The sequence below is a fragment of the Mercenaria mercenaria genome, chromosome 2 (genome assembly GCF_021730395.1).
Source record: "Mercenaria mercenaria strain notata chromosome 2, MADL_Memer_1, whole genome shotgun sequence".
NCBI lineage: Eukaryota > Metazoa > Mollusca > Bivalvia > Venerida > Veneridae > Mercenaria > Mercenaria mercenaria.
This window is the reverse complement of record NC_069362.1, coordinates 86,108,164-86,133,843: the sequence shown is the minus strand read 5'-3', so window position 1 is coordinate 86,133,843 and position 25,680 is coordinate 86,108,164. Positions and strand designations below refer to the sequence as shown.

The window sequence follows — 25,680 nt, the reverse complement described above, 5'->3', positions numbered from 1 at the left end:
TGTAGCAAGTTTCAAAGCAATAGCTTCGATAGTTTAGGAGAAAAGCTGACCTAAACATAAAACTTAACCAGGCAACACCAACGCCGATCAAGTGATGACAAGAACTCATAATTTTTTTCCCAAAAAATCAGATGAGCTAAAAATAAGTTTCAAAGCTATATGTCTTTAAATGATAGCCATATGTACTTGCATGCGAAACTTTAAACAAGGTGCGACGCCGACGCCAGGGTGAGTAGAATAGCTAGACTATTCTTTGAATAGTCGAACTAAAAATGGCTAGGTCCGGCATTGAGTCGGGTGTCTGACAGTCAGTATGTCTGATACCGTACGTAGTGGGTCGGTATGTACTACTGCCAGTGTTGTTTTACAACAGTTTTTTTAGCAACTGTTTATTTTTCATTACTTCCTGCAAAATACCACTGACCAATAACAAATATAATTGTTTTTGTTTACTCTTTACGACATGTTTTCAGTCAGATGAGCTTCCATTTGGTCAGACAGATTATCAGAGGTTATCTGACCAAATGTTAGACAAATTTTGAATTGCTTTTGCCATGACTGTCACTAGTATCGAGAGATATCCATTTCATCCCAGGTCTGTTCATCCACAAGAGGACATTTTGTGACTTGTAAATCATTTATATTTGGACATCTACTTTGGAAATAATGATAAATTTTATTTATATGCAGGCCCCAACATTCACAGGAGCTAGACATACCTATCTATAACAGACTTAGCAATGAAACAGACCCTGCAAATTTGTGACTATTTTTGGCTTTAGTAAAAATATCACATTAAGAGCCTTTTTTTTTCACCGAAAACATTCTAATTGTAACATATTGAAATGTATATGGCTCATGGACCCATACTGTATCCTTGGTATGTTACTGCCACCTGTAACAAACATGTTAAATGATCTTAGTTGGCAGACACTCGAGGACAGACAGACGATTGCTAGACTTTTCATGTTCTACAAAATCGTTCATGGTTATGTAGCTATTTCAATCCCTCCATATCTAGTACAGCCATTGAGACAAACTCGTCATATGCATATGACCATTCCCTCAGGCAGATCCATACAAACATTAATGTTTTCAAGTTCTCCTTCATTCCATACACTGTTACGGTTACCATATGGAATCAACTGCCACCCCTTATCGTTAAACAGCCTGATCCTGAACATTTCAGACAGGCTGTTAACGCATCACACTACTACTTAATGACCACACCCTGTTTTTATCCTTGTTAATTATTTTAATACTGTTTTATCTTGCAATATCCTCCTTTGACGTCTTATTGTCATTCTTTAAACTTTTATTCTGGCACAGACACGCACATGCTAGTTATACCCGAAAGGGGTGTCAAGCAGTAGAGATACATAGATACCTTAGCCTTACATTATTATCCATGTAGAAACTTCAAATGGGCTTAATTTAATTCATAATTTTAAATCAGAGACGTAAACCTTCGAAAATTAGTGACAGGTGCGAGGAGATATCTACCATGACAGCGGTTTCAATAACCAACAGACTACCGATGACACTAAATTGCAAAAACAAAACACAAAATATACATTCATATACACATACGTTTCATTGGGGATTTCCTAACAGAAATATGCAGAATGACGGAGACAGCAACAATCAAAAGTTATCAAGCTGATCACACTGTCCCGAAACGTCCTATTTGGACTACTCCCAGCACGCAAGCCTATATGGGGCCCATATGGGCTATATCTGGGTAAATGTACCATACGGGTCCCACATGGGACCCTTATTGTAAGTATTGGCCCCATATGGGACCCATATATAATGCCCCAGTGATGTGAATTACAAATGTATTCATTTTAAGTTTATATGTGATGTGACCAGTATATAAGTTCATGTTTTAAGTTTTCTTCGAAAATTTGTACATTTTTTAAAGAATCAGAAGAAACATGTTTCCAAGAAGGGTCCCATCTGGGTCCCATATTGTAAGTATTTGCCCACATTGGACCCATATGGGACCCATACACAATAACTCAGCGATGGATATACCAATGCATTCATTTTAAGTTTAAAAGTGGTGTATCTAGCATAGAAACTAGTTTTTTATGGTTTCTCTGAATGTCTCTACGTTTTCTTTTCTCTCAAAAAGAAACAAGTTTCCCAGAATGGTCCCATCTGGGTCCCATATTGTAAATATTTGCACACATCAGAGCCATATGGGACCCATTGAAGTGATACAGCAACGTCTTGACTTTAAGACTATAAGTGTTGTATACATGTACTTTTTTCTGGTCTCAAAAAATATGTTTCCCAGAAGGGTCCCATATGGGTCCCATCCCAGCAAACAAAACACGTCTTGAAGACGTCTTTATTTGGTTGTTTTATGGTCAAGTCATCTTTTTCGTAGTTTTACCTACGAAATAAAGACGGCTTTTAAAAGACGTTTTAAAGCCGTCTCTGTCTAGAAGAAAATGCAAGTTTTCGTTCTTCTTAGCTGCAATAACATTTACAATATAAACTGTTAGAAAACAACTATGCTATTAGACATACCGGAATGTTGGATCGAATGTTTGATTATTTTCTTACTTCATAATAGAAAGGACGGGTATAGCATTTCTATTGTTTTTTTTTTTTTCAAAATAAAATGGGGATAATAAGAACAGAGTTACCTCTGGTTATCTCCACAGAGGGCGCTGGTGAAATAAAGGGTAAACATTATCCCGCCTGACCTCAGATTTACTATAGAATGTTGTAGAGATTCTTCATAATAAACACTAATTAATTTGTAATTTCCTAGGTATTTGACCTTAAACACTAATTAATTTGCAATTTCCTTGGTATTTGACCCAGAACAAAATAAAATTTTAGAAAATAGTCAAATAAGTACTTAAATACATTGATTTAAAGGATTTTTGAGTAGTTCATAGATGAAACGAATAAAAATTTGATTATGGTTCAGTATTGTTGTGTACCACTATGTAAGGGTTATGGAGAATTTATTTTCCAAAAGAACAACATTTAAAGGATTTATGGATAGTAGCAGTAAAAAAAGCAGATCCTGGGAATAAGACAAAACTGTGGCAACCCAGTAAACACGATATTGTTTCAAAATATTAAGATCTTGAACTTGCCAAAAACAAAACTTAATCAAGGATTACATTCGTGTACTTCAACATAGCTAATTCCCGGTAGATGTATTTTTGGTAAACTTGCATAACTATTATTGTTTGTGCAGAAATACCAAGAAATATGAACTATTGATGCTGGACTGTTATATATTTATTTCAATTACAAACAGTTATTTATCAAATGCGTAATAGCATTTCATAGACTGAACATCATATTGTACTGCAAATGTCTACATTAATCATCATCAATGTTATTTCACAAATGTTCAGCTATATATTTCCACAGATACATTTTGTAGAACAGCTCTAGCTTTGGTAAAATGGTGTGTTTACAGTACTCATGATCTAGTTCAACTTTTTGTACAAACATATCCTTGAATGTATACACAACGAAAAAGCAATATATATATACATCTGTCACTGTATCTGATAATAGTAGTTTGAAGTTTTCTTTAGCTCCATTTTTTCGTCCGTATAATCCAAGTATGGAAAAAAATTTCAAGTTGGATAATTGCTCTTTCCCAGCATATGGACATTTCACCTCAACTATTGTTTGTCATTGACGACTCCGTCGGGTGTTGCAGCCAGATATGGACTTTCTCTACATGTGAATAAACCGCAGTTGTTGACACTATATTCCGTATGCTTTTCAAGTTTCTTAATTGCTGTTTTTTCATATTGCTTCCCAATTTAGGGAAGTGGATCCTATGGTCTGCTTGCAGTTGATGAAACCCTTCAGTGGACCAGTCTGAATCCTGAGGTTCTGGTAGGAGAATAGGTTCATTCCTGAAGTCTTGATTTCTGTCATATGCTTCAAGTCTGAAAGTAAGAAAAAGAAAGACACCATACATTCCTCAAACAAGATATAGTGCTAGCATAAATCATTAACCTGTAAAATGTTAACCAAAGGGCTACTCTCCAGTATTATTGCTTGATATAAGCAACACTAAATCTACAAATAATAAGATGCAATAAAGATATCACCAATAAAACTTGCAATGCACACCATGACCTACATGTATTTAATATAAGACATAATAATTTGCCTCTGTGTACTGGTTTCTCAAGGTTTAAATGGATTAATACTATTTGTCTGAGAATTATTTAATTATAACAACATAAAAAATATACCTTGTTAACAAATCTTCCTTTCTGCCTTTGATTGATGCCCTTCTTTTTATTAATTCTCTCTGTAATTGTATAACTTTCCATCCAAAATATTTTGATTTCCTCTAAGAATCCATTTGAGATAAGAATCTGGGTCAGCATTGTTTACCCCTTATTTTACTAGCGCCACCTAGCGAGTAGCTGGCTTATTATCCCCATTACCAGGGTGACAAAATCTTGAAAACTGACTAATACAAGTAAATGATTTTTTTTTTTGCACTTCGAAATTATTCCTAATTGTTATCAAAATTCGACTGTTGTCTGAGCTATTTCGAAATTGTGTAATTACTTTTTAATAATAATATTCATTCATTTTAAAATATTCAAGAAAGCTATACTGGACATTGGGAATATTTATAATACATGTTTGTAACCATGGTAACTAAGGGTCCATCTCTCTATACACATGTTATCTATTAGTCACGCCAATGGTTTACACACTATTCAGTTAACTTGATGGAGGTTTAAGCTGCAATACAGAACAAGTTTATTCATTATGTACAGAAGGGACCGATGCAGAAAAAGTGAGTACAATACTTTAAACATTATTATAACATAATAATTATATAATTATTCGTCAATAACTTGACGTATTTGTAAGATATCTATTTTAACATCATTAGCCTTTTTTTTTAATCTGCATTCTATTTCCTTAAAAATATCTCGTACTAAAACTTAGAGAGAACATCTCAGAAAATGTTGATAATAGTTTAAATGCTTCCATTAAATGTTTAATCAGTACTTTATTTATCAAAACTGTTTTTGCATTTCTATTTAATTTACGGGAAAATGATGAATGATAATTATAAACTTTATAATTGAAAAATGAAAAAAACTCCAATTTTATATATTTCAGGTGATATTAAAGCTATAAATTACGACTTACTTTTTTGCAAATAGTCTAAATTTTCATGGACAAATGCTCAGACTGACATTATTTTTTCTACTTTACAGAATGCCTTTACAAAGAATCTGATGAAGTGAGTTGGAAATGCAATAGATCAAGATAAAAAGGCCCATAATGATTCTGAAACAACTACATGGGCAGCTACAATATTTCGGACAATTGACAATATGAATCAGTCAATAAGACCCATACAATTCCAGAACGCCCCTAAATGGCCCATACTATATATATACGACATGGGACCCAGAAAGGTCCCACATGGGTTGTAAGATCTGGGACCCATAAGGGGCCCACATTGGTCCCATATTGTATATCCCATATGGGACCCATGCCAAAATGGTTTGCAAAACCCATCTGGGTCCCATGTGGGTAGCCCATATAGGTCCCATATGGGAACCCATATGGGTCCCATGTATGTTTGCTAGCTGGGCTGCCACCTGAGCAGAGCTTATGTTCATCGTTTCACAATGCGACCTTTAATATTGTAGGGAGATTTCCTGGTGTTTTTATACTGAGGGTGGTCTTTCTTTTTCTATATAGACTGGTGTTGTGTTTGAGGAAACAGGGACGGCAAATTCAATTGTCCGTATTGCCCAGGTCATCTCAAAGCTTGTACGGAGGAGTGAAACTTGACCAGAATTTACTATATAACTATCATACGGTCAAGTACAAAATAGCAATTTACAAATACGGACAAGCAAGTCAAAATCATATTTCGCCGCCCCTGGGAAAGCTAGATACTGGGACTAGTAGGAGACGGTAGTTATCTCCCTTTGTGGAGAACATAAATAAACGCGTGCAAAACAATATTTACCTTAAAAGATGATACAAGTATGTTATTTACATTAAACATGAAACAATCTATAAGAAATAATCAACAACAAGGCGCTATTGAAACATTCAACTATTCATTTTGAGGAAACAAAACCAAAGAAATGGAAACACACAAAATGGCGGAAAACGGCAGTTGAAAATTTTGAATGAAAATTATCAGTCGTCGACTCTAGTACTCAAGATTTTAAAAACACTATCACAACCCAATGAAAAAAATACTATCACATCAAAAAACAAAACAAAAACAATTCCGCATTGTATACAGAAATTACCAATAAACACCGTAAGCTCCTTTGGGCTAGACACGCAACAATGCGGGTTTTGAACGACCTTTGGCGCCCTCTGCTTATTAATTTGGTTTTATTTTCCGTACCGTATCGTACCATACCGTATATTTACCGTACAGTGTAGTCCATTACTTATTCAGCGCAAACTTCGCGATCTTGGAGGTCATTGTTCCAGAATTAATATAAGAATCTGTCACTGGCATGTCATTAGTAATTGTGATATTATCTTAGACAAATCTTTAAATAAATATGGCAATTTGTTGCTAATTGGAGATTTAAATTTGGCTGTGGCTACGATTACGGTACCGTAATCCTAGCCTCTGGTTCTAGGATTACGGAAGTTCCGTATTCCTAGACAACCCTATGAGGATAGGCTAGGATTATGGAAGTATTTAAGAGGCATCAAATATATGTTAGGACATGCATAACTGACATTGTAAAATTACTTATTTCACTATTATTTCGTGCTATCGATCCGCTGTTTTGGGTTAGTATAATCTTAATGGTGGCGCGCGGAAATATTATAGAATTATCTATTTTTCATATATACCTGCAATTTTTGTCATCAAATTAACACAAATGGTCTTTAATAACATACAATATGGTTATAAATAAAAAAAAATAAAGTATAGAATATTTTTAAACATAACCTTTACCCTCATATTCCTATAATATTTCCGCGGGCCGCCATTAATATAGCGTTTATATACTAACCCAAAATGGCGGATAGATAACACGGAATAATAAGGTGGCATCAAAAATCACTATTTTAATAAAGTGAAATAAGAATTTTACAACACCATTTATGCATGTCCTAACATATTTTTGATGTCTCTTAAATACTTCCGTAATCCTAGCCTATCCTCATATACGGAATCCACTGAAGTGCTACTTTGCAGGTTATACACAGGCTCTGCATTCTCCTGGCTAGCTGCGGAACTTTATTGTTGATCAGAGCTTCCATGACAGACAGTGCATCTGTGAGAAAGACGACTGAGGAGCTTTCTTCTGCCGAGTCTTCAACCATTGAGACGGCCTTCATGAGTGCTTCAGTCTCTGCCTTGTAATTGCTGCAGTGTTTTCCTGTGGCTGCATGTAGTGTTTCTCTCTTGCTAGATGGGTATTGAATGAAAACTCCTGCTCCTCCATCTTTGACGGCGTATGTGGCTGATCCGTCTGTATAGACATGAGTCCATGATTCCGGAGGATAGTCTTCATTGATCATAGCAAGTGTGAGGCTCTTCCGAATGCCTTCATCCTCTTGCTTCCCTCTTGTCTTCACTACCTAGGGGAGTCGTTGGTATGCTTAGCTCAGTTTTGAACTCTCGGTTGAGTTTCTTTGCCTCATGTACGAAGCTGTTACGTTTGAGCCGATTCTTTGTGTAGCCATCTAACTTGGCTTTCATGGGATGGTCTTGAAAAGACCTGAACTTCTCTGCTTGAAGCAAAATCTTTGCATGTCTTCTGTCTTGTAACGGCTGTGTGCCTGTTAACTTCTCCATGAAGGAGATCGGTGTAGACTTTGTAGCACCTGTCATGATCCGCAATGCTTGGTTCTGAACCTTGTCTAAAGCCTGTTGGTTAGTTTTGGCAGTAGTGGACCAGGCAGTTGAGCTATACTCTAAATGGGGTCTCACTGTTCCCTGATATACTGTCTTTAATATTTGCTCATTGGCTCCCCACGTTGTTCCAGCAAGTTTGCGCATCATGGCAAGCTTCCTACGGACCTTCCCTTCTGCTTGACTAATTGATTTTACCCGCCCTGTGCTTTTACGACAAGGAGAATAGTGTGGTGGACAATTTCTCTGTATTGATCGATACACACTAATCTTCAGCCCAAGCTGAAAGCTTGTTGATGGCTTCTTGCATCCTGTAGTGGCATGTTCTTCCTTCCACGATAACACCAGATCGTCAGCGTAGAGAGCAGCCTTAACTCCTTTCGGTAGCTCAGACACCATATCATTGATGAAAAGCAAGAAGAGTGTAGGGGATAAGACTCCGCCTTGTGGGACACCATGACGCAACAGGAACTTCCTACTGCTGGCATGTTCTAAATTGACTCTTGCTCTCCTGTTGTGGAGGTATGACTTAATCCACCTCAGCATGTGACCTCCTACTCCAGTCCTCATCAGCTTGACGAGGAGTCCATCAGTCCAGACTTTGTCAAACGCCCTCTGCAGATCAATCCATGCTGTAAGCACAACTTTCTGCTCTTGGAAGGCGTTCTCTATCTCTTGCGATATACAAGTGGTCTGGTCCTCAGTGGAGCGAAATTGTCTGAAGCCAGCTTGTTGCGTTGCGAATAGGTTGTTAGTCTCCATGTACCACTTCAGACGTGCATTCACAATCCTCTCCATGGTCTTTCCAACACAGCTGGTAAGGCTGATTGGGCGAAAGCTTGCAGCCTTCTTTGGACCCTTCCCTTTCTTGTGGATGGGGATCAGAACTGCCTCTTTCCAGATCTGAGGAAGCAGTCCTTGTGTCCAGCTGTAGTTGTAAATTTCCAGGAGTTTGCAAATTGCTGCAGTGCCTAGATGGGTCAGCATTTCATTTGTGACTAAAGTGTTTGCTGCTTGTTTACCCGTCAACAGTTCACAATTCTCTTCCAATGTTACTGAGCCTCTTCCTGTTTCTTCATCGTTCAGCTGTCTCGTCAATCTCCACAGCTTTTAGCCATCCCGCTCTAGGTTGAACGAGGCTGTTTTGTTTCTCCAGCTCTTACCCTGTGCTTCCCGTTTGTGCCTAAAGGAATTTTGCCTTGGCTTGCTGTAGAATGAGGTTACTTTCTTGTGAGGGATTGTTTTCTGCTTCCTCCCTGGCTTCTGATAACTTTGCCTGTAGATTCTCCAACTCATCACTCCAGTAGGGCTTATAGTCCTTTCTTGCTCCCCTTGGAATGGCGCTGTAAGCAGCCTTAAGTATACTGGCGTTAAAGTCTTTGACAACCCGGTTGATGTCTCTACCTTCCACTCTAATGTCTTTACAGAGCTCATCACTCAGACTTTGGTAAAAGGTCCACCTGGCCTTCTTGTAGTTCCATCTGGGGATGTTAGGTGAATTAGAGGCGATACGGTCCATAGTAAGTTGGATTGGGCGATGGTCGCTACCTCCTAGTTGTTAATTGACTTCCCGCTTGACAGGTCCATGTATGTCATCAGTACATAAAGCAAGATCAGGGGTTGATGTTCTTCGCCAGCTTCTGGAGTAAAAGGTTGGGGGATCATCTGGCTTGTTGATGAGGTTTAGCTTGTTATCATCTTGCCAGGTCTCCACTTCCTCTCCACGTTTATCCAGGTGGTCATATCCCCAGCTTTGTTAGTGACTGTTGAAGTCTCCTACAATGATGAACCTGGTTTCATCAGTTGTAACTTTGTCAAGGGACAGAGCTTTGTCACTTGGAGAGTATATGTTCACAAGTTTCAAATTTAACTCGTTCTTTCTGAGGCTCAGAACTTGGAACTCAGAGTCATCCATATGCGTGTTGGTCTGGACAGAACTGATGTTGTTCCTTACCAATGTCATGATGCCTCCTTTTCGTCTGCCAATTCTGTCACAGCGAAAACACTGGTATCCTCTGACTTTGAAGGATTTCTCCGGCTGTAGGTGAGTTTCCTGAATACAACAGACATTGATGTCTTTCTCATGGAGGATATGTTCAAGTTCAGCTTTCTTGTTGAAGACACCCTCCGCATTCCAATGCATCAGCCTGAAAGGTTGATGCGGATTGGTTCTACTCCTTGGTATGTTCCTCCTCCTTCTCTTTGCATGTTGTGGATTGAAGGAGGGACCCCCAGTAGTTGTGGGTGGACTCTGTCGAGGCTCAGAGCCCGGCACTGAATCCCCCTGGAGGGACTTCAAAGATTCAGCACCACATTGTTGAATACCGGATGGCTGTGTAGTCATAGCGATATTGCATGGTGCTGTTGTTCGTTAAGCGAGTGCCAATGGCCCAGCACCTCTGTCTTCAACTCTCTAGGTTTCTTTCGGGGTTACCTCACCCTTAGTTCCGAGTTAAAACCCTATCCTGGGAACATAGGAGCTATTTGTCCCATAGCTGGGGGTCTGTTCATAGGCATCAGGGCGTGTCCACACACCGGTGGGCCTAGCATGCCACATGTCTGGGGGCAGATCTCCTCCGAGTCCCCTGCAGTTCTCAAGTTGACAAGCACACAACACACAGCACACCACACTTGACGCATCAGCAGACCAATGCCACACTATTTATTTCAACTTCTGCCCCTTAACTTGGCATTTTTGTGGTGGAGTAAATACAAACAAAATAGAGAAAATTCAAGAAAGAGTTTTACGGTTTATTTACAATGATTATACATCAAGCTATACATCTCTATTCCCACCTACCAACTTTAAAGATTAGAAGATTAAGAACTGTTGCCTTAGAAACATTTAAGATTATTAACAAACATGCTCCAGTATATCTTCATGACCTGATTACAGTAAAAACAAATTCATAATCTTTTAGTTACAGCAACACTGCAGAGGTTCCACTAGTTAGAACCATAAGGTATGGCCTAAACACTTTCCTCTCGGCAGCGCCCAGACTTTGGAACTCACTCTCTCAGCATTTCCACGAAGAAACAAACCGGAGTCAGTTCCGGAGTCTGGTCAATGCCTGGAGCGGACAGAGTTGCAGATGCTCTTTATGTGCTGTTTTGAGTTAACCTCTGTTATATGCTTATTTTTATCTTGCATTTGCTGATTTTTATTTTGTTGTGCTTTCTTTTATCTATGCATAGTATTTCTAATAGTCTTTTATTACAGGATTTTCCTTGCTTCTTTGTTGTACCTGCATTACTTGTGTTATGCTTTATGATTGTATGCATGCTATATAACGCTATGTTTGCTGCAACTAACGAGATGCTGGTGCTACTCAGGTCACCTTGAATCTAATTTAAATAGATAGGTGTTTTAGTACTTTCTTAATTTAGACACACTTGTGCTGTTTTTCATCTTCAGTTTTTTATCCCATGTTTATCTTAAGGCAAGTTTTATGCTACGATCAAGCTTAGCACCAGTACCTCGGGTTTTCTGTGCTATTACACTGTTTTGCTTCAATAATATGTGTGCAAATGCTTTTTACTCATACTAAAATTGTGTATTAATTGTTATATATTTGTTAAATGAGTCGGTCAATTGCTATTCATAGCTAATGTTGATTTGTTATACCATACCGACAGTAAATAAAATTTATATTGTATTGTATTGTATTATATTGTAGTGTAGTGTAGTGTAGTGTAGTGTAGTGTAGTGTAGTGTAGTGAAGTGTAGTGTAGTGTAGTGTAGTGTAGTCCAACTCGTAATGGAATTATCACTTTCATTTCATTTCAGTCTGATGTTTCCAACTCGTAACGTAATTATCACTTTCATTTCATTTCAGTCTGAAGTTTCCAACTCGTAACGTAATTATCACTTTCATTTCATTTCAGTCTGAAGTTTCCAACTTGTAACGTAATTATCACTTTCATTTCATTTCAGTCTGAAGTTTCTTTTTTTTTTCTTCTTGTAAATTGATATGTTGTTCAAATGATTATATTAATTCTGTATAAAACACAAAGGCTACACATTATACTTGTTAATTAACTACAATTAAGTAGCCGTTTTCCATTGTTACACGTGATGTTTTATCATGACGTTATATTGTGTGCTATGCTGATGTTTCCCATTATTGTGGGACTTGTGCAGATTGTAAATAAAATCTTGGAAATCAAGTAGCGACTATTGAGACAACCGAGGAACTTTAAATTTAACAAACAACATGTAATTATTGTACTGAACAAACTCAGCGGTTCAGTTGCGTGCAATTTAGTTTGCAAATTACTGACCAAGTTCACAAGAAATCCGTGCATAAAAAGGCAAATTGTGCGCCTCCTGTGAAAAGCATGGAACTTGACACGGTTGTAGATAAATATAATACGCTTCTTTTAAGTCTGGGAAGTGGTTTGCGGAAATCCAAAATGACTGCCAAAATACAAGACGGCAGCCATAATTCATTTTTTTTTTTGTAAGAATTTGGCAATTTGAAACAAGTGCGTATTACGCCAAAAAAAAACCAACAAAACCTTGGACATTGGTATAGTATGGAATATTATACTACGCATCAAATGAGTCTACAATTAATATTGAAAAATCGAAATGGTTGCCAAAATCCAAGATTGCCGCAAAAAATATTTGAAAATGGTGAAATAATTGTTTACATCGCGTAAAAGGGATGTTAATTGGAACAGAAAAATAAAAATATATACACTCATATAATCCTGACATCTATATTGAGACAAAATTCAAAGTACTATGAATCGTTTTATGGATTCACTACTGGACACTTAATTGTTGTTTTTTCTCTCTCTCGATAATATACAAGACATATTGAATATATTGTCCGAATTGCTAATAAACATTATCTTTTCTGATGTTACTTTTATTCTTTGATACTAAACAGTTATGTATAAAAGCTGTTTTCCTTTGTTTATATGCAAAAATATGAATGAATGTTGCCCCCTCCCCACCCCCTTTGTTTGAATGCAGCCATAAATTATATATTTAAAACAGGATCTAAAATGTAAAAGAAGTAATAAAAAGGACATAAAGCTCAGAAATGGACTTCCAAACCTCTCAAATTAGCAAAATACTATTTTACCAACTTATTTATGTGAAAGTTTTTTGTGCGTGTTTTACATAACATGCCTTCTGTTACTATTGCATATATGTTAGGGTTTCACCTGGCAGGGATACCTTTTATTTACACAGTCCTGTGACTTTGGAACATTGTGGGGGTAAGAGCGAGGTTAGGTGCACCATAAACCGGATTAAGCGTCCCAGTGGTGGTTTTGCCATTGACCGTTCCAAGGCGGTGCCCCACTATGTTCCTTTAATTGCTCGTTATGTTTGTGTTTGCATTGTGTGTGGGTGTGTGTTGCCGAGTTTGCTTTGTGTGAGTGTGTGTGTGTGTTGGTTGTGTGCGCGTCCGCGTGCTGACTTTGACGTTTGGGAAGGCTGCGTTTTTGGAACGTGGCTTTCCCTGTTGGATATTATGTCTCCCCCAGGAGACATATTGTTTTTGCCCTGTCCGTCCGTCCGTCCGTCCGTACGTCACACTTCATTTCCGAGCAATAACTGGAGAACCATTTGACCTAGAACCTTCAAACTTCATAGGGTTGTAGGGCTGCTGGAGTAGACGAACCCTATTGTTTTTGGGGTCACTCCATCAAAGGTCAAGGTCACAGGGGCCTGAACATTGAAAACCAATTCCGATCAATAACTAGAGAACCACTTGACCCAGAATGTTGAAACTTCATAGGATGATTGGTCATAAGAGTAGATGGCCCCTATTGATTTAGGGGTCACTCCGTCAAAGGTCGAGGTCACAGGGGCCAGAACATTGAAAACCATTTCCGATCAATAACTAGAGAACCACTTGACCCAGAATGTTGAAACTTCATAGGATGATTGGTCATGAAAAGTAGATGATCCCTATTTATTTTGGGGTCACTCCGTCAAAGGTCAAGGTCACAGGGGCCTGAACATTGAAAACCATTTCTGATCAATAACTAGAGAACCACTTGACCCAGAATGTTGAAACTTCATAGGATGATTGTACATGCAAAGTAGATGACCCCTATCGATTTTGGGGTCACTCCATTAAAGGTCAAGGTCACAGGGGCCTGAACATTGAAAACCATTTCCGGTCAGTAACTTGAGAACCACTTGACCCAGAATGTTGAAACTTCATAGGATGATTGGTCATAAAGAGTAGATGACCCCTAACGATTTTGGGGTCACTCTGTGAAAGGTCAAGGTCACAGTGGCGTGTTCATGTAAAATCATTTTTTGGAAATAACTTGAGAACCACTTGACCTACAATGTTGAAACTTAATAGGATGATTGGACATGCAGAGTAGATGACCCCTATTTATTTTGAGATCACTTGATCAAAGGTCAAGGTCACAGGAGCCTGAACAGTGACTTGAGAACCACTAGGCCACGAGTGTTGAAATTTAGCGGGATGACTGGACATGCCAAGTAGATGATCCCTATTGCAGCCAACCATCAGTGTCTCTTTGACTTTCGCTCCTGACCCCTATACACTTCTTGCCTATAGGACTTTGCATTGGGGGAGACATGCGCTTTTTTACAAAAGCATTTTCTAGTTTTTCCTTGTTCTTTTTGTTAATATGAATAAATTAATGCTTGTGAGTACAAAGAAAGGCAACAATTGCCTCAGACAGGTATATAGCAGGTACCGGTCAGGTCAATAATGTAAATGTTAGTGTAGAGTACATAAAGCAAAATAGAAAACTAATTTTTAAAATTGATATTAGGTTGCTTTCAAAACTAAGACAAAAATGTGTAGAATAACTTTGCAGCACAGACACAGATGTATATTTGAGATAATTTACTGACAAAAATAGTACACAAATATAAATTCTATTCCAGAGCAGTAGGGGAAACTCCCCGTTCGGGAAGCCAACCACTGGGATTTTACCTACTTCCTGACGGGAAACTTGATACTAAATATAGTAATTTGCATCCCGTACGGGAAGTAAAATCACTTTTTTTTCACTTGTTTTATTCAAAAGACCCAGTGCATAAGAATATGCATGACATCATTAATAAATGAAATACACCATTGTAAACTTGAGAAATATGTGTACATTTCTACACATTCAATTTAAAAAAAAAATATCTTAATAGAAAATTTATTCAACATTGAAATTACTCAATTTCAAAATTTCCCGCATTGGAAACTTAACTTCCCGATTGAGAAGCTCATTATATAGATTTATATTGAACTGCTTCACTTTAAGTTACACAAATAACACTAAGAAAACACTTTTTAACATTGCTTTGCTTGATGATTCAACACTTACTTCTGACAAATACGCAGTTTATACTCGTACACAGCTAGGCAGTTCTTGTTTTTAATTTTATGCTGCTTAAAATTATACCTGCCAAAAATGATTTTATGCAATAGTATGCATCATTAAAAGCTTCATACGGACCTGGAGAAAAATCTGAAGATTTTCTGAGTGGAAAAGGGGTCATAACTCTGGCTTTATGCAATTCAATGTAAACACACATACCTATGTTTCCCTATTGGAAAGCAACATTTCCCGTTCGGGAAATTTTGAAATTAAGAAATATAGAAGTTAAACAAACATTTTATTAAGACAAATGAAAAAATTGAACGGTAGAAATTCAGATATAGTATCTAAGTTTACATTGGCATATTTCATTTAATGACAGCATATATACTCTTATGCACCAAGCCCTTTTGATGGAAATAAAGTCAAAACATGGAGACGGGAAACAATTTACTACATTTAGGTTAGGTTAAGATTAATGTAGTTTCGATTCATTATGCCTGAAAGGGCTGATGGACCGTTATTAAACTTAAACACTGACTTGATTAATGCAGTTTCGCCTGACGTTTTCGGTCCATAAACTACTTTCTAAGTTACCGTGATTAAAATGTAAATTGTTGAGATTTGTAACAAAAATATGAGGCTGAAAACAAATTATTATCGAATTCCTGGATTTTGTCTAGAAGTATGTCATTTTTCCCCGGAAATACAGCTAATAGAATGCCGAACGGCATCCACTATATTTCTGTATTTGTGGTTAACGAAAAGCAAACGAGCCATCCGAATACTGTTTCAACTGTTTCAAACACGAATCGTCGTTTCATTTGAACGAAACCATCCCCTGTTTATAGGCTGGAACTCACAGTGATGATCAACAAGTACTCGAAGGTTTGTTTGTTTGTTTGTTTTGGGTTTAACGCCGTTTTTCAACAGTATTTCAGTCATGTAACGGCGGGCAGTTAACCTAACCAGTGTTCCTGGAATCTGTACCAGAACAAACCTGTTCTCCGCAAGTAACTGCCAACTTCCCCACATGAATCAGAGGTGGAGGACTAATGATTTCAGACACAATGTCGTTTATCAAATAGTCACGAGAACATACGCCCCGCCCGAGGATCGAACTCACGACCCCGCGATCCGTAGACCGACGCTCTACCTACTGAGCTAAGCGGGCGGGCAGGTAGATACCCAAGAAGTTAATCTTACAGTCAAATGAAACACTAAATGCATACCATCAGCAGTTTTATAATCGTCTCATAACAGGCCAGGTTGAAAACTAGAAAATAAGAAGTACAAAGTGCTACAGTTCATCCTTTATTTTACCTCCATTTTTAATGTCTGATTTTTGTTTCTTCAAGCATTGTGCAAAATACTGCAGCTCAAATTGTTCTTTGTGAGCAAGAATATTTATATTCTCGTCAAAATATTCTGGTAAGTTTCCTGACTCTAACGACAGCACCATATCATCGATTGTCTCAAGAAGGCATCTGTCCTTGTATTTCTGTGACCAGTATCCAGGCGCTCGTTTCCTCTCACTTGACCATAGTATTTGAGTCTAAAAGTTAAACAAAGCGAAATATTCATAAAGTGCAGAGAAAAACAAAATGTAACGCTTATTGATGAAAAGTTAAGAATTATTGTGACAAAACAGCATTTCGATGTAATATAATTAGCGAAAAGCATATATCTATAACTATCTGATCATGAAGTTAGACATAGCAAGGACCCTCTTATTATTTATTAGATTTCATTCATTGTGATGCAATTTTAATATCCTTTATAGTTGGCGTAATCATATCAATACTAGTTTGTGTCTGAAGACTTCAGACACTTTTTGAGACGGCCAATGACAAAGCTGCACACCGGAAATGGTCATCAAACCAAACCAAGGTTTACAACTTTTTCGCCTTGCTCGGTTTCCTACGTGAAAGTAAACAATGCTGTCAAGACAGAAGAAACAAAACCTGTTTTATGAAAATACTTTTATTTGACATTACCTTGACAATATGCGAGGACAACCCAGGTAGTCCATTTGACGATTCCTCCTTACACGTTTCCAGAAACTGTTTCATTATTTTCATGACTTCTCTTCTACACTCATTCTGTTCATCAATACCATCCAGAAGTTCTCGCTCAGCTTTGGAATAAGAAATTGCCCAAGTTTCATCTCCTTTAGGTACCAAATGGAGACCCGCATTCTTGATTGCATTAATTTTCTTACTGAATGCACTTCTTGTATCCTTCCTCGGCCAGCCATTCATGGTTACCGACAGAGAGCAGGGCAGTGATGGTACAAGGTCCACACTGATGTCGTTGTAGTTTATTTGTTTAATTGTGATAGTCAATGCAGGTCCTTTTGCATCAGGAGACAGTTTTACGTCTAAAAGCAAATGTTCAAAATTGGGCATCAGAAACGTTTATATAATATCAACAAATGAACAAGACACTTATTGTCCGAGGTTAAATAAAAATTGATATTTGGTAAGCCGTCATATCTTGTATATGTTATATCGTACAGTAGTTAAATTAAAAAGTTTACTTATCAGAACATTCTGAAAGAAAATACAAAGTACGCATACTTGATAGTTTGAGGTCACGAATAGCTGTTTTCACTTTATTATATAGATCTTGTAGTACTTTATGGGGTATAAGGTCGGACTTGTATGTTAGATGTGGTAGCACAGAAGGGTCCTTAACTTTAACTACGGCTTGTCCATGAGGAATTCGCCTTTCTTCAATATCTTTAAGTTTACGGTCATGTTCCATTTGTCGCGGCAACGACCGTTTGTCCTGTAAATATATATATTTGCAACATGTACTTCAACAAGCGATCAATTTTCATTAATTATGTTAGATATCAAATGTTTTTCTACAAAGTAAAATTTGATTAAACCCTGAGTTTTCAAAATTTCAGAATATACTTAGAAAATTCAGCAAACAAAAAAGTTATGGTCGTGGGCTTGATTATTTGCTAGACTGGTTTGAAAAATTTAGACCTCTCGCAAGTTTTCATAAAAGATTATTTTGAATTATTTAACGTGTCAGATGTTTTGACATCATTTTTAACTTTAGAAGGATAGTACCGTTGCCATTTTAGGAATTTTACTCTCGGGCTGCCATTAATTAACTAGAATTTAGAGAGGGGATCTGAGGTAATAGAATTATAAAATGTAGTTTATGTAACAGAAAAAAGACTATTTTTGACATAAACTTATTCCAGGGTCTAATTAAAAATCTGAACACTAGCACAATACTTACATTGAAAGTTTTTTATCATCATAAATGTATGTCAATGTTCCATCAGTAAGCACTTCTTTTACATCGATCTTCAGTACTAAATTGGTGTCAAATTCATCAGCATTTCCAACTTTGGTTTTAACAGAGTAACTCCCAGCTTTACGAAAATCTGCTGAGTACATCTTTCCATTCTTCTGGGTACGAATGTGGTCTACAATTTTGCGCATGTGGTATGAGTATTCGGCATTCGCATTTCTTTTTTCATCTTTATCAATTGCTATATACTCCTTTTCTATTTCATCAATAGATCTCCTTCGGGCCTTTGTCGAATCAATCTTCTCGTCTCTGTCGATACTGTTTGATCTTTGGAGTTTTGGTCGCGTTGGAACTGTTTTTTGATGATTCTCTTTTATAACAGTATCTTCTTTGACATTTATGTTATATTTCTTATCATGTCCAGTGTCTGACATATGTTGTGCAAGGCTATCTTGCGTTTTGAAGGATTTTCCACACGGACAAGTGTACTGTCCTGGCATCGAATCTTTATCAACTTTGGGTTCATTCTCAGTGTTTTTGCGGGAGTGTTTTTTGCTTAAAGTTCCTATGATCAGCAACCCTTGGACAGCAAGTACCACAAACAATAATCTGACGAATCTATTTTGCGACATTTTATATAGACACTGTAATTACATCTGACACCATTCGACGTAGACCCAATCCGTGACTTCGACAACAGACGTGGTATCAAACTGAAATGTATATGTGAGTGATCACAACGACACAATTACGTTGGATTACTTTTCACTTTTACTTTTGTAATATTACAGTTCAATCTGAAAACAAATTGACATTGGACTTAACACACTGTGACAGTGTGTAACACTTTTACAGACTGGATTATACTGTTCAAAATTTGACAAGTACTAGTAACCCTAAATGCAAAAATGGCCTTTGACTTGTTACTGTTATAATTTAAACATACTAAAAAATTATAATCTATTGTCAATACATTAACAGTTTTTTGACTAATGCTTAAAACTAACTACATATGCAGCAAACTTTAGAGATAATTTGCATTGAACATCAAAGTTTCACCAACCTGTAAGCAGTATTACTTTCGACTTCGAAGAAAATTACACTCGCCAAAATGCCAGCACGACTACTTTCGGTTTTGAAAGCTACTGTTCCACTGCGCATGTCTAGTAATTACCGTTGATCGTAAACTACTTTCGGTTTCAATTTCGCATCGCGTTCATCTAATGTAATTCGATATTAAGTGGTGTACAACACATATTTATGTATATGTGATAGCGAAACATATAGCGAAAGTGCAATGTCATATTAAATCATAGCAGACTTGTTACCACAACTGTATTATACAAACATACATTATAAAGTAAAACTATGGAAATTATTACAGTAGAAGTTTTTATTTGGTAGAAGTACTGGCTTGGTTAAATCTTACTTTAGATATGTTTTACATGTATACAATTTTTATAAATCAAATTCTATGAATACATATTCAAATTTATTATAAATATAATCGATAAATGTATATACCTTCTTACTTTTCCGTTAAAATATGATAATCAAAGCGCTGACGGCACAGAAAGGTTGAAACCCGCATTTGTTTGTTTCTTTGTTTTGGGTTTAACGCCGTTTTTCAACAGTATTCCAGTCATGTAACGGCGGGCAGTTAACCTAACCAGTGTTCCTGGATTCTGTACCAGTACAAACCTGTTCTCCACAAGTAACTGCCAACTTCCCCACATGAATTATCAGAGGTGGAGGACTAATGATTTCAGACACAATGTCGTTTATCAAATAGTCACGGAGAACATACGCCCAGCCCGAGGATCGAACTCGCGACCCTGCGATCCGTAATCCAACGCTCTTACCTACTGAGCTAAGCGGGCGGGCGAAACCCGCATTTGATGTGCAATAAACCACTCCGCTGTAATAGTTCAAGTCACTTGGAACCATGAAACAGTATAACATTCAAACCATTTGCATCCATGTTACATTATATACTTTAAATTCTGCTCTGATTAAAACCATCAAGTGTCTTGAAACACACTGACGAGCCTATATCGGCTTAATTAAAATTTACTATAATGATACCAATGAGAAATAGAGTGTCTGTTTCATTTAAAACACAAATATTCACAAAGAGAATATAGATAATAGAAATATTAGATACTAGTATACAAATTGAACAGTTAAAGGCACTGGCCTCCAGATCGTTCGACAACAAAAAAGAGAAGATTTTTTGATATCTGGAAATAAATACTTTATTTCTTAAGAATGCTTTGAAACATAATTACTGGCAGACTATATGTAACGGAAACACACGAGAATTGAATATTTTTACTACTTTTTACAATGAAATCGAAAAGCGTTTACTCGAAATAAACTGTCTCCATTATACATATCTATATTAACACGCTTTAAACACTAAAGCCTATAGCTCTATTGGTAACGACAGCCGGAAAACTTCTTTATTGTCGCGACGGTCCGGGTTCGATTCCCGACGCGGTCATCTTTTTTTCTTGATTTGGAATTTTAAAATAACTCGTATTCATAATATGACAAAACTTCAATTTGAAAGAAAGAGATGAAAGATATTTTTAGCCAAAATCTTGAGGTTACTTTACGCTAAAATCTATAGATTTGCTATTTTTAAACTGCAAGAGTGTCATAGTTTCTCTTTAGAAAGCTTGCGATCAGGGCTTTTCAAAGATGTATCATTTGATATATTTTCTCTTATCATGTGCATTGAAATGATTGTTAAACCTGACCAGGAACTTTTACATAGAAATTATGTAGAGAGATAAGCGGTCGGTATTCTCGTAAATAGTCAATAAAAGTAGTGCGGAATTAGAACGGCGGATTAATCTGCTTCAGTGAAAACTGTCATTATTGAATTCTTGCAGTATCCAGAATACGGTTATAATAGGTTTCAACCCAAAAACCATAAACTGTAAATCTAAAATACAAGAATAAATTCTGATCTTATTGATATTGTTTATTAATTAAGATGACTTATGAATACGGTTCCACATCATTGGAGAACCAACCAAATTAGAAAAAACAATCAAACTGCATGTACTGTACATTGATTTATTCATCAATGTCTTTGTTCAGTGTTGAAACATGCAACCTATTTCTACAACCTATTTATATAAAATACCAAATGTAAGCTTAAGAATACTCAGGCAGTGTTTTTTCCCTTTAAGTTCTTGGATCAGTTTTTCATCCTCTGCTTACAAACACAATCGGTTTCCAAATTTGATGATTTGGTAAACACTGATTGCTTTAGTATGAACAAAATGTACATGTTTTTCGTTTTCTAGTCTTACAGTTATAATCCCTAAGTGGCTGCTACATTTTCTAATAACTACATATAAATGAATTATTGATAAATTTTCTAAACACTTCAGTAAAATTCAAATTCCCAAGGTTTATATTTTTACAACGTTTCAACATATGTGCATTGAAAACAATGTTTGGTGACTAAGATTTTTTTGTTTAAGGAGTTTTTATTGATATAGATACAAGTGTTACAGTTTTACAAATATACAAACATAGAGGATTGAGTAGGAAGCTAAAAGTTGTTTTAGAAACTGTCTCCCTAGTATACATAATGTAATTTCAACGGTAACAAAATAATTAATCCGGCATCATCCATGTTCTGCTTGCAGTTTCTTCGTTTATCTATATGTTATTTGACATAAATTTGTCAACTGTAATTTTAAAAATAGGTTGAAATAGGGGAATGACACCAAGGGAACAGATCTGTTCGCAGGGAGGAAGTTGTCACACCCGTTTGACTCATTCTTATCTTTTGAATAAAGAAGATCAATCCGAATGTGTACAATGTCAAACACCGCTAACTATTAAACATGTTTTAATCGACTGTGTGGACTTTGCTCCACAACGCAGTACATACTATGACGTTCAATTTTTGAAAGAGTTATTTGAAAAAGTTTCAATCGGAAATATTTTATCGTTTTTAAAGCAGATAGGAATTTATCAAAAACTCTAACATTTCATATTTTTGTTCACATCTTTTGCAATATTATTATGTTTGGAGCTGATACTTTAACACATACGTATATACATTTTTACATAAATGATTTTAGATATGCTTTACATTTTAACATAATGTGCTTTACATTTTTAATAAATGAGTTTATATATGCTTTATATTTTTACATAAATGATTTAAGGTATGCTTTACAATTGGCATTTTCAATATAACTTCTTCTCGGCGATATAATTATGGCCATTTTGTGTCGATTCGACGTAAAACCAAACTCACTCACTCACTCTTTGATAATTGGGACAGCTGAAAAAGAAATGATACATATTTTCTACCTCACCACATACACAAAATGGACTGTTTAAGGAGAGAGTTTCAAATAAGCTTTCAGCTTCCTACTCAATCCTGTATGCTTTTTTATAAATATACATGTTGTAAATGAATTGTGATTAATAAAATATTGTTTACACCAATGGACTGTTTACAATATGTTTTGAAAATGGATGTTATTAAGAGTGTGTCCTAAGTCTGCCATGAAGAATCTGGAATTTACGTTCACCTGATTAATAATGACTTGGGACTTTCAATACATCAGAATAAAGCCGCCTTTTGAAGATACTTAATGTTGGAGAATTTCTGTTTTCTAACAGTAGCTGCTGGCAGAACGGAATTAGCAAAGAACCGAGTGTGACAAAGCAGGTTTCTGGAATCGCCGGTATTTCTAAGATTGTATACGGATGTTTGTGCAACAGTTTCAGGTACCAATGAAGGCAGATATTGTGGAGTTAAATGATTTTTCATTTTGTAGAAAATAGTGAGTTTGTGATTTTGTCTTCTGACTTAAAGGGGTACTTAGCATAAATACATCTTATTAACTCATGGAAATTGTTCAATTTCGCGTCAGATGTTCCAGAATTTAATTTTTATTATTTATAAAATCAAACTATTTGGACTAAATGGATGTTAATATACTTTATTATACCCCACATAAATGTCCAATGCAAATTTCCCATCAGTTTAACTTGAATAATATATCATATTCCCCAGTGATTTTATATCGCCTGCGCAAAATCGTTATTTTCAATTTCTGCGCAGGTGATATGATCCATAATTTCATATCACATGCGCAACAGCGTTATTTTGTTTTTTTCTGTGCATGTGATATTATTTTTTCATATCACCCGTTGAGAGATTGATACTTTGGCATTGATTAAAGGACGGAGTTGATAAATTTTCAGACGAGGCGCTTATATAACAATAAGTTAGGATTAAATTACCATTTTCTGGTGCTCGTGCATGTGCAAACACGGCCGAATTTTCTTTTTTATGCTACGTGCAAAATATTTCAAAAACAATTTTTCATCAAATATTGAATCGAAACTACCACAATAAGTTTGGAAATGATCTAACTAAGAAAATGAGTGCTCACACTTGTATGTTTCATTTAGAAAACAGAAAGTTATCGCCGTTTTTCGAATGCTACTGATTGACGCATTGTTGAAATATTAGAATGATTGTAGGAGTCAGCGATATGTAAACGTCTCGACTAAATCTATCAAAAAATTCTTATTACACAGCAAAGTCGCTACAAATTTTGGGTGCTAACAAGTAAAGACTCTTTAATTCTGTCTTCATTATTTGGTTAGTAATTACTTTTTAATGTTAAATACATTATTATGTTGATTTTCCAGTAAATGCTTTGACCCTTATACGTTTACGGTATAATAAAATAAATATTGCATTCCTGAGAGGGTGATATGAAAAATGTTCACCCCTCGAAATATGAATATAGACCTCGGCTGGCGCCTCGGTCAATATTCATATCACCCTCTCAGGAATGCAATATTTATATCATACGATAAGCTCTAGTATAAGTATGCATAAACTATGATGTGTACATAGCACCTAAGCTTCAACAGGACACGAAACGTATAGTGTCGTGAAAACATGAATGTAGGCCTAACGGTTTGGATAACAACTGTACATCGGTTTGGATGACTTAATCTCTTTGGATGTTTGCGGTTTGGACTAACACTTTTAACTGCTAATTTTAAAATAATGTTTGTTTCTAAGTAATGCTTTCATTTTTTACAATGGTACATGTTTAAATATGTCTTCCGGCAAACCAAAATGGCCATCAAGCATTTATTTTAGATTATTTTAAGATTGTGTTTAATCAAACTGATGTTGCTGGTAACAATTATGAAACCAGACTTTTCATTAAAGAATTTTTTAATTGAGTATACACATATCCTTGCTAATGACCAGAAAAAATGTGTTAAAACTGAGCAAACGGTCAATGCATGCTGAAGATTACCTCAGTTCGCTACATATTGACGCACACCTCACAAGAAATATTTTCTTTAGCAATTGCCCAAATGAACATCCTCGAGCATAGCTCCATGATCTGCCGGAAATACGTAAAGCGACATGTTTGCTATACAGGGCTAACACACGACTGGTACACATTATCACCTTTCAGGTTTATACTCCAGTGGTGGCTTTGCTATTGACAGTGCCAAGGCAACGCCCAGATGTTTGTTTGTTTCTTTCTCCTACGTTGAATATATGTTATAGTATGTCTATTTATTTTATGCTAACTAATAAAATACTGTATTCTATCAGTTAAATATGTTCATATTTCATCAGCCACACTGTGAAAATATGAAATCTATATTTTCACTCTGTGAGAGATATAGGTCCACCCCCTAATCACATTGTGTATGAATTTTAAATTGTTTGCTTAAAACAGGATGAAAATTGTAGTCGCACTTTGTTCTTTATAGTTTATTTCTCGATTCAAATTATTTTACCTAAAGAGAATTTCGTAACGTTATGCAGCAAAAAATAAAATAAAATGGAACTTAATGTTGTATGCATCTTTATAACGTCACAGCACGTCTGACGTCATATCTGTTTACGCGCGTCTGTTTCCCGCCCTGAGTTTAAAAAGACTGTGACTCAATGCAGACTTGGAGCGCCGGTATAAATTACAGACTCGGTACATACCGGATTAACTAAATTTGAACGAAAATATCATAAATGTATATATTTAGTAACCATGGTGATACTAACCCTAACCTTTAGTCAGTATTTTATGCATATTGTACACTAAATGCATGAGGACATGCAAAAATATGCATATTTTTGCCGTGCACTACAATTGATAATCACTTTCGGGCATGAGCAGAAGACCGCTCCAAGTCTGCAATGA

The 25,680-nt window shown here is 36.2% G+C and overlaps 2 protein-coding genes across 5 annotated transcripts in view; both read right to left on the bottom strand.

Moving 5' to 3' along the window:
* The window catches only part of LOC123564489 (myoneurin-like), a 41,472-nt gene extending 35,082 nt beyond the window's left edge, over positions 1–6,390 (bottom strand). For 3 of the 4 annotated variants that reach the window (XM_053537132.1, XM_053537135.1, XM_053537134.1), the window contains exon 1: positions 6,297–6,390. The gene's annotated coding sequence lies outside the window, so the exon portion shown is untranslated. Of the gene's footprint in view, positions 1–6,004; positions 6,252–6,296 lie in introns of those variants that run through there. The other variant, XM_053537133.1, reaches the window with a different exon arrangement.
* Positions 6,391–16,460: 10,070 nt separating this feature from the next.
* LOC128555264 (protein mab-21-like 3) lies at positions 16,461–19,636 on the bottom strand. The gene is made up of 5 exons (XM_053537131.1): positions 19,524–19,636; positions 18,446–19,173; positions 17,767–17,977; positions 17,185–17,567; positions 16,461–16,742 (listed from the first exon to the last, which is right to left on the bottom strand). The coding sequence occupies exons 3-5, from the start codon at positions 17,951–17,953 to the stop codon at positions 16,488–16,490; spliced, it is 825 nt and encodes a 274-aa protein (XP_053393106.1). The 5' UTR covers positions 17,954–17,977; positions 18,446–19,173; positions 19,524–19,636; the 3' UTR covers positions 16,461–16,487.
* Between the last annotated feature and the right edge of the window lie 6,044 nt (positions 19,637–25,680).

Bases quoted from the DNA above. Each gene is read 5' to 3' on its own strand.
- LOC128555264 (XM_053537131.1), bottom strand. From the start codon at position 17,953: ATGGAACATGACCGTAAACTTAAAGATATTGAAGAAAGGCGAATTCCT. The intron at 17,568-17,766 runs GTATGCGTACTT...ATTTGCTTTTAG, and splicing joins TCGTGACCTCAAACTATCAA to ACGTAAAACTGTCTCCTGAT. The intron at 16,743-17,184 runs GTAATGTCAAAT...TTTAACTTTTAG, and splicing joins TGTCCTCGCATATTGTCAAG to ACTCAAATACTATGGTCAAG.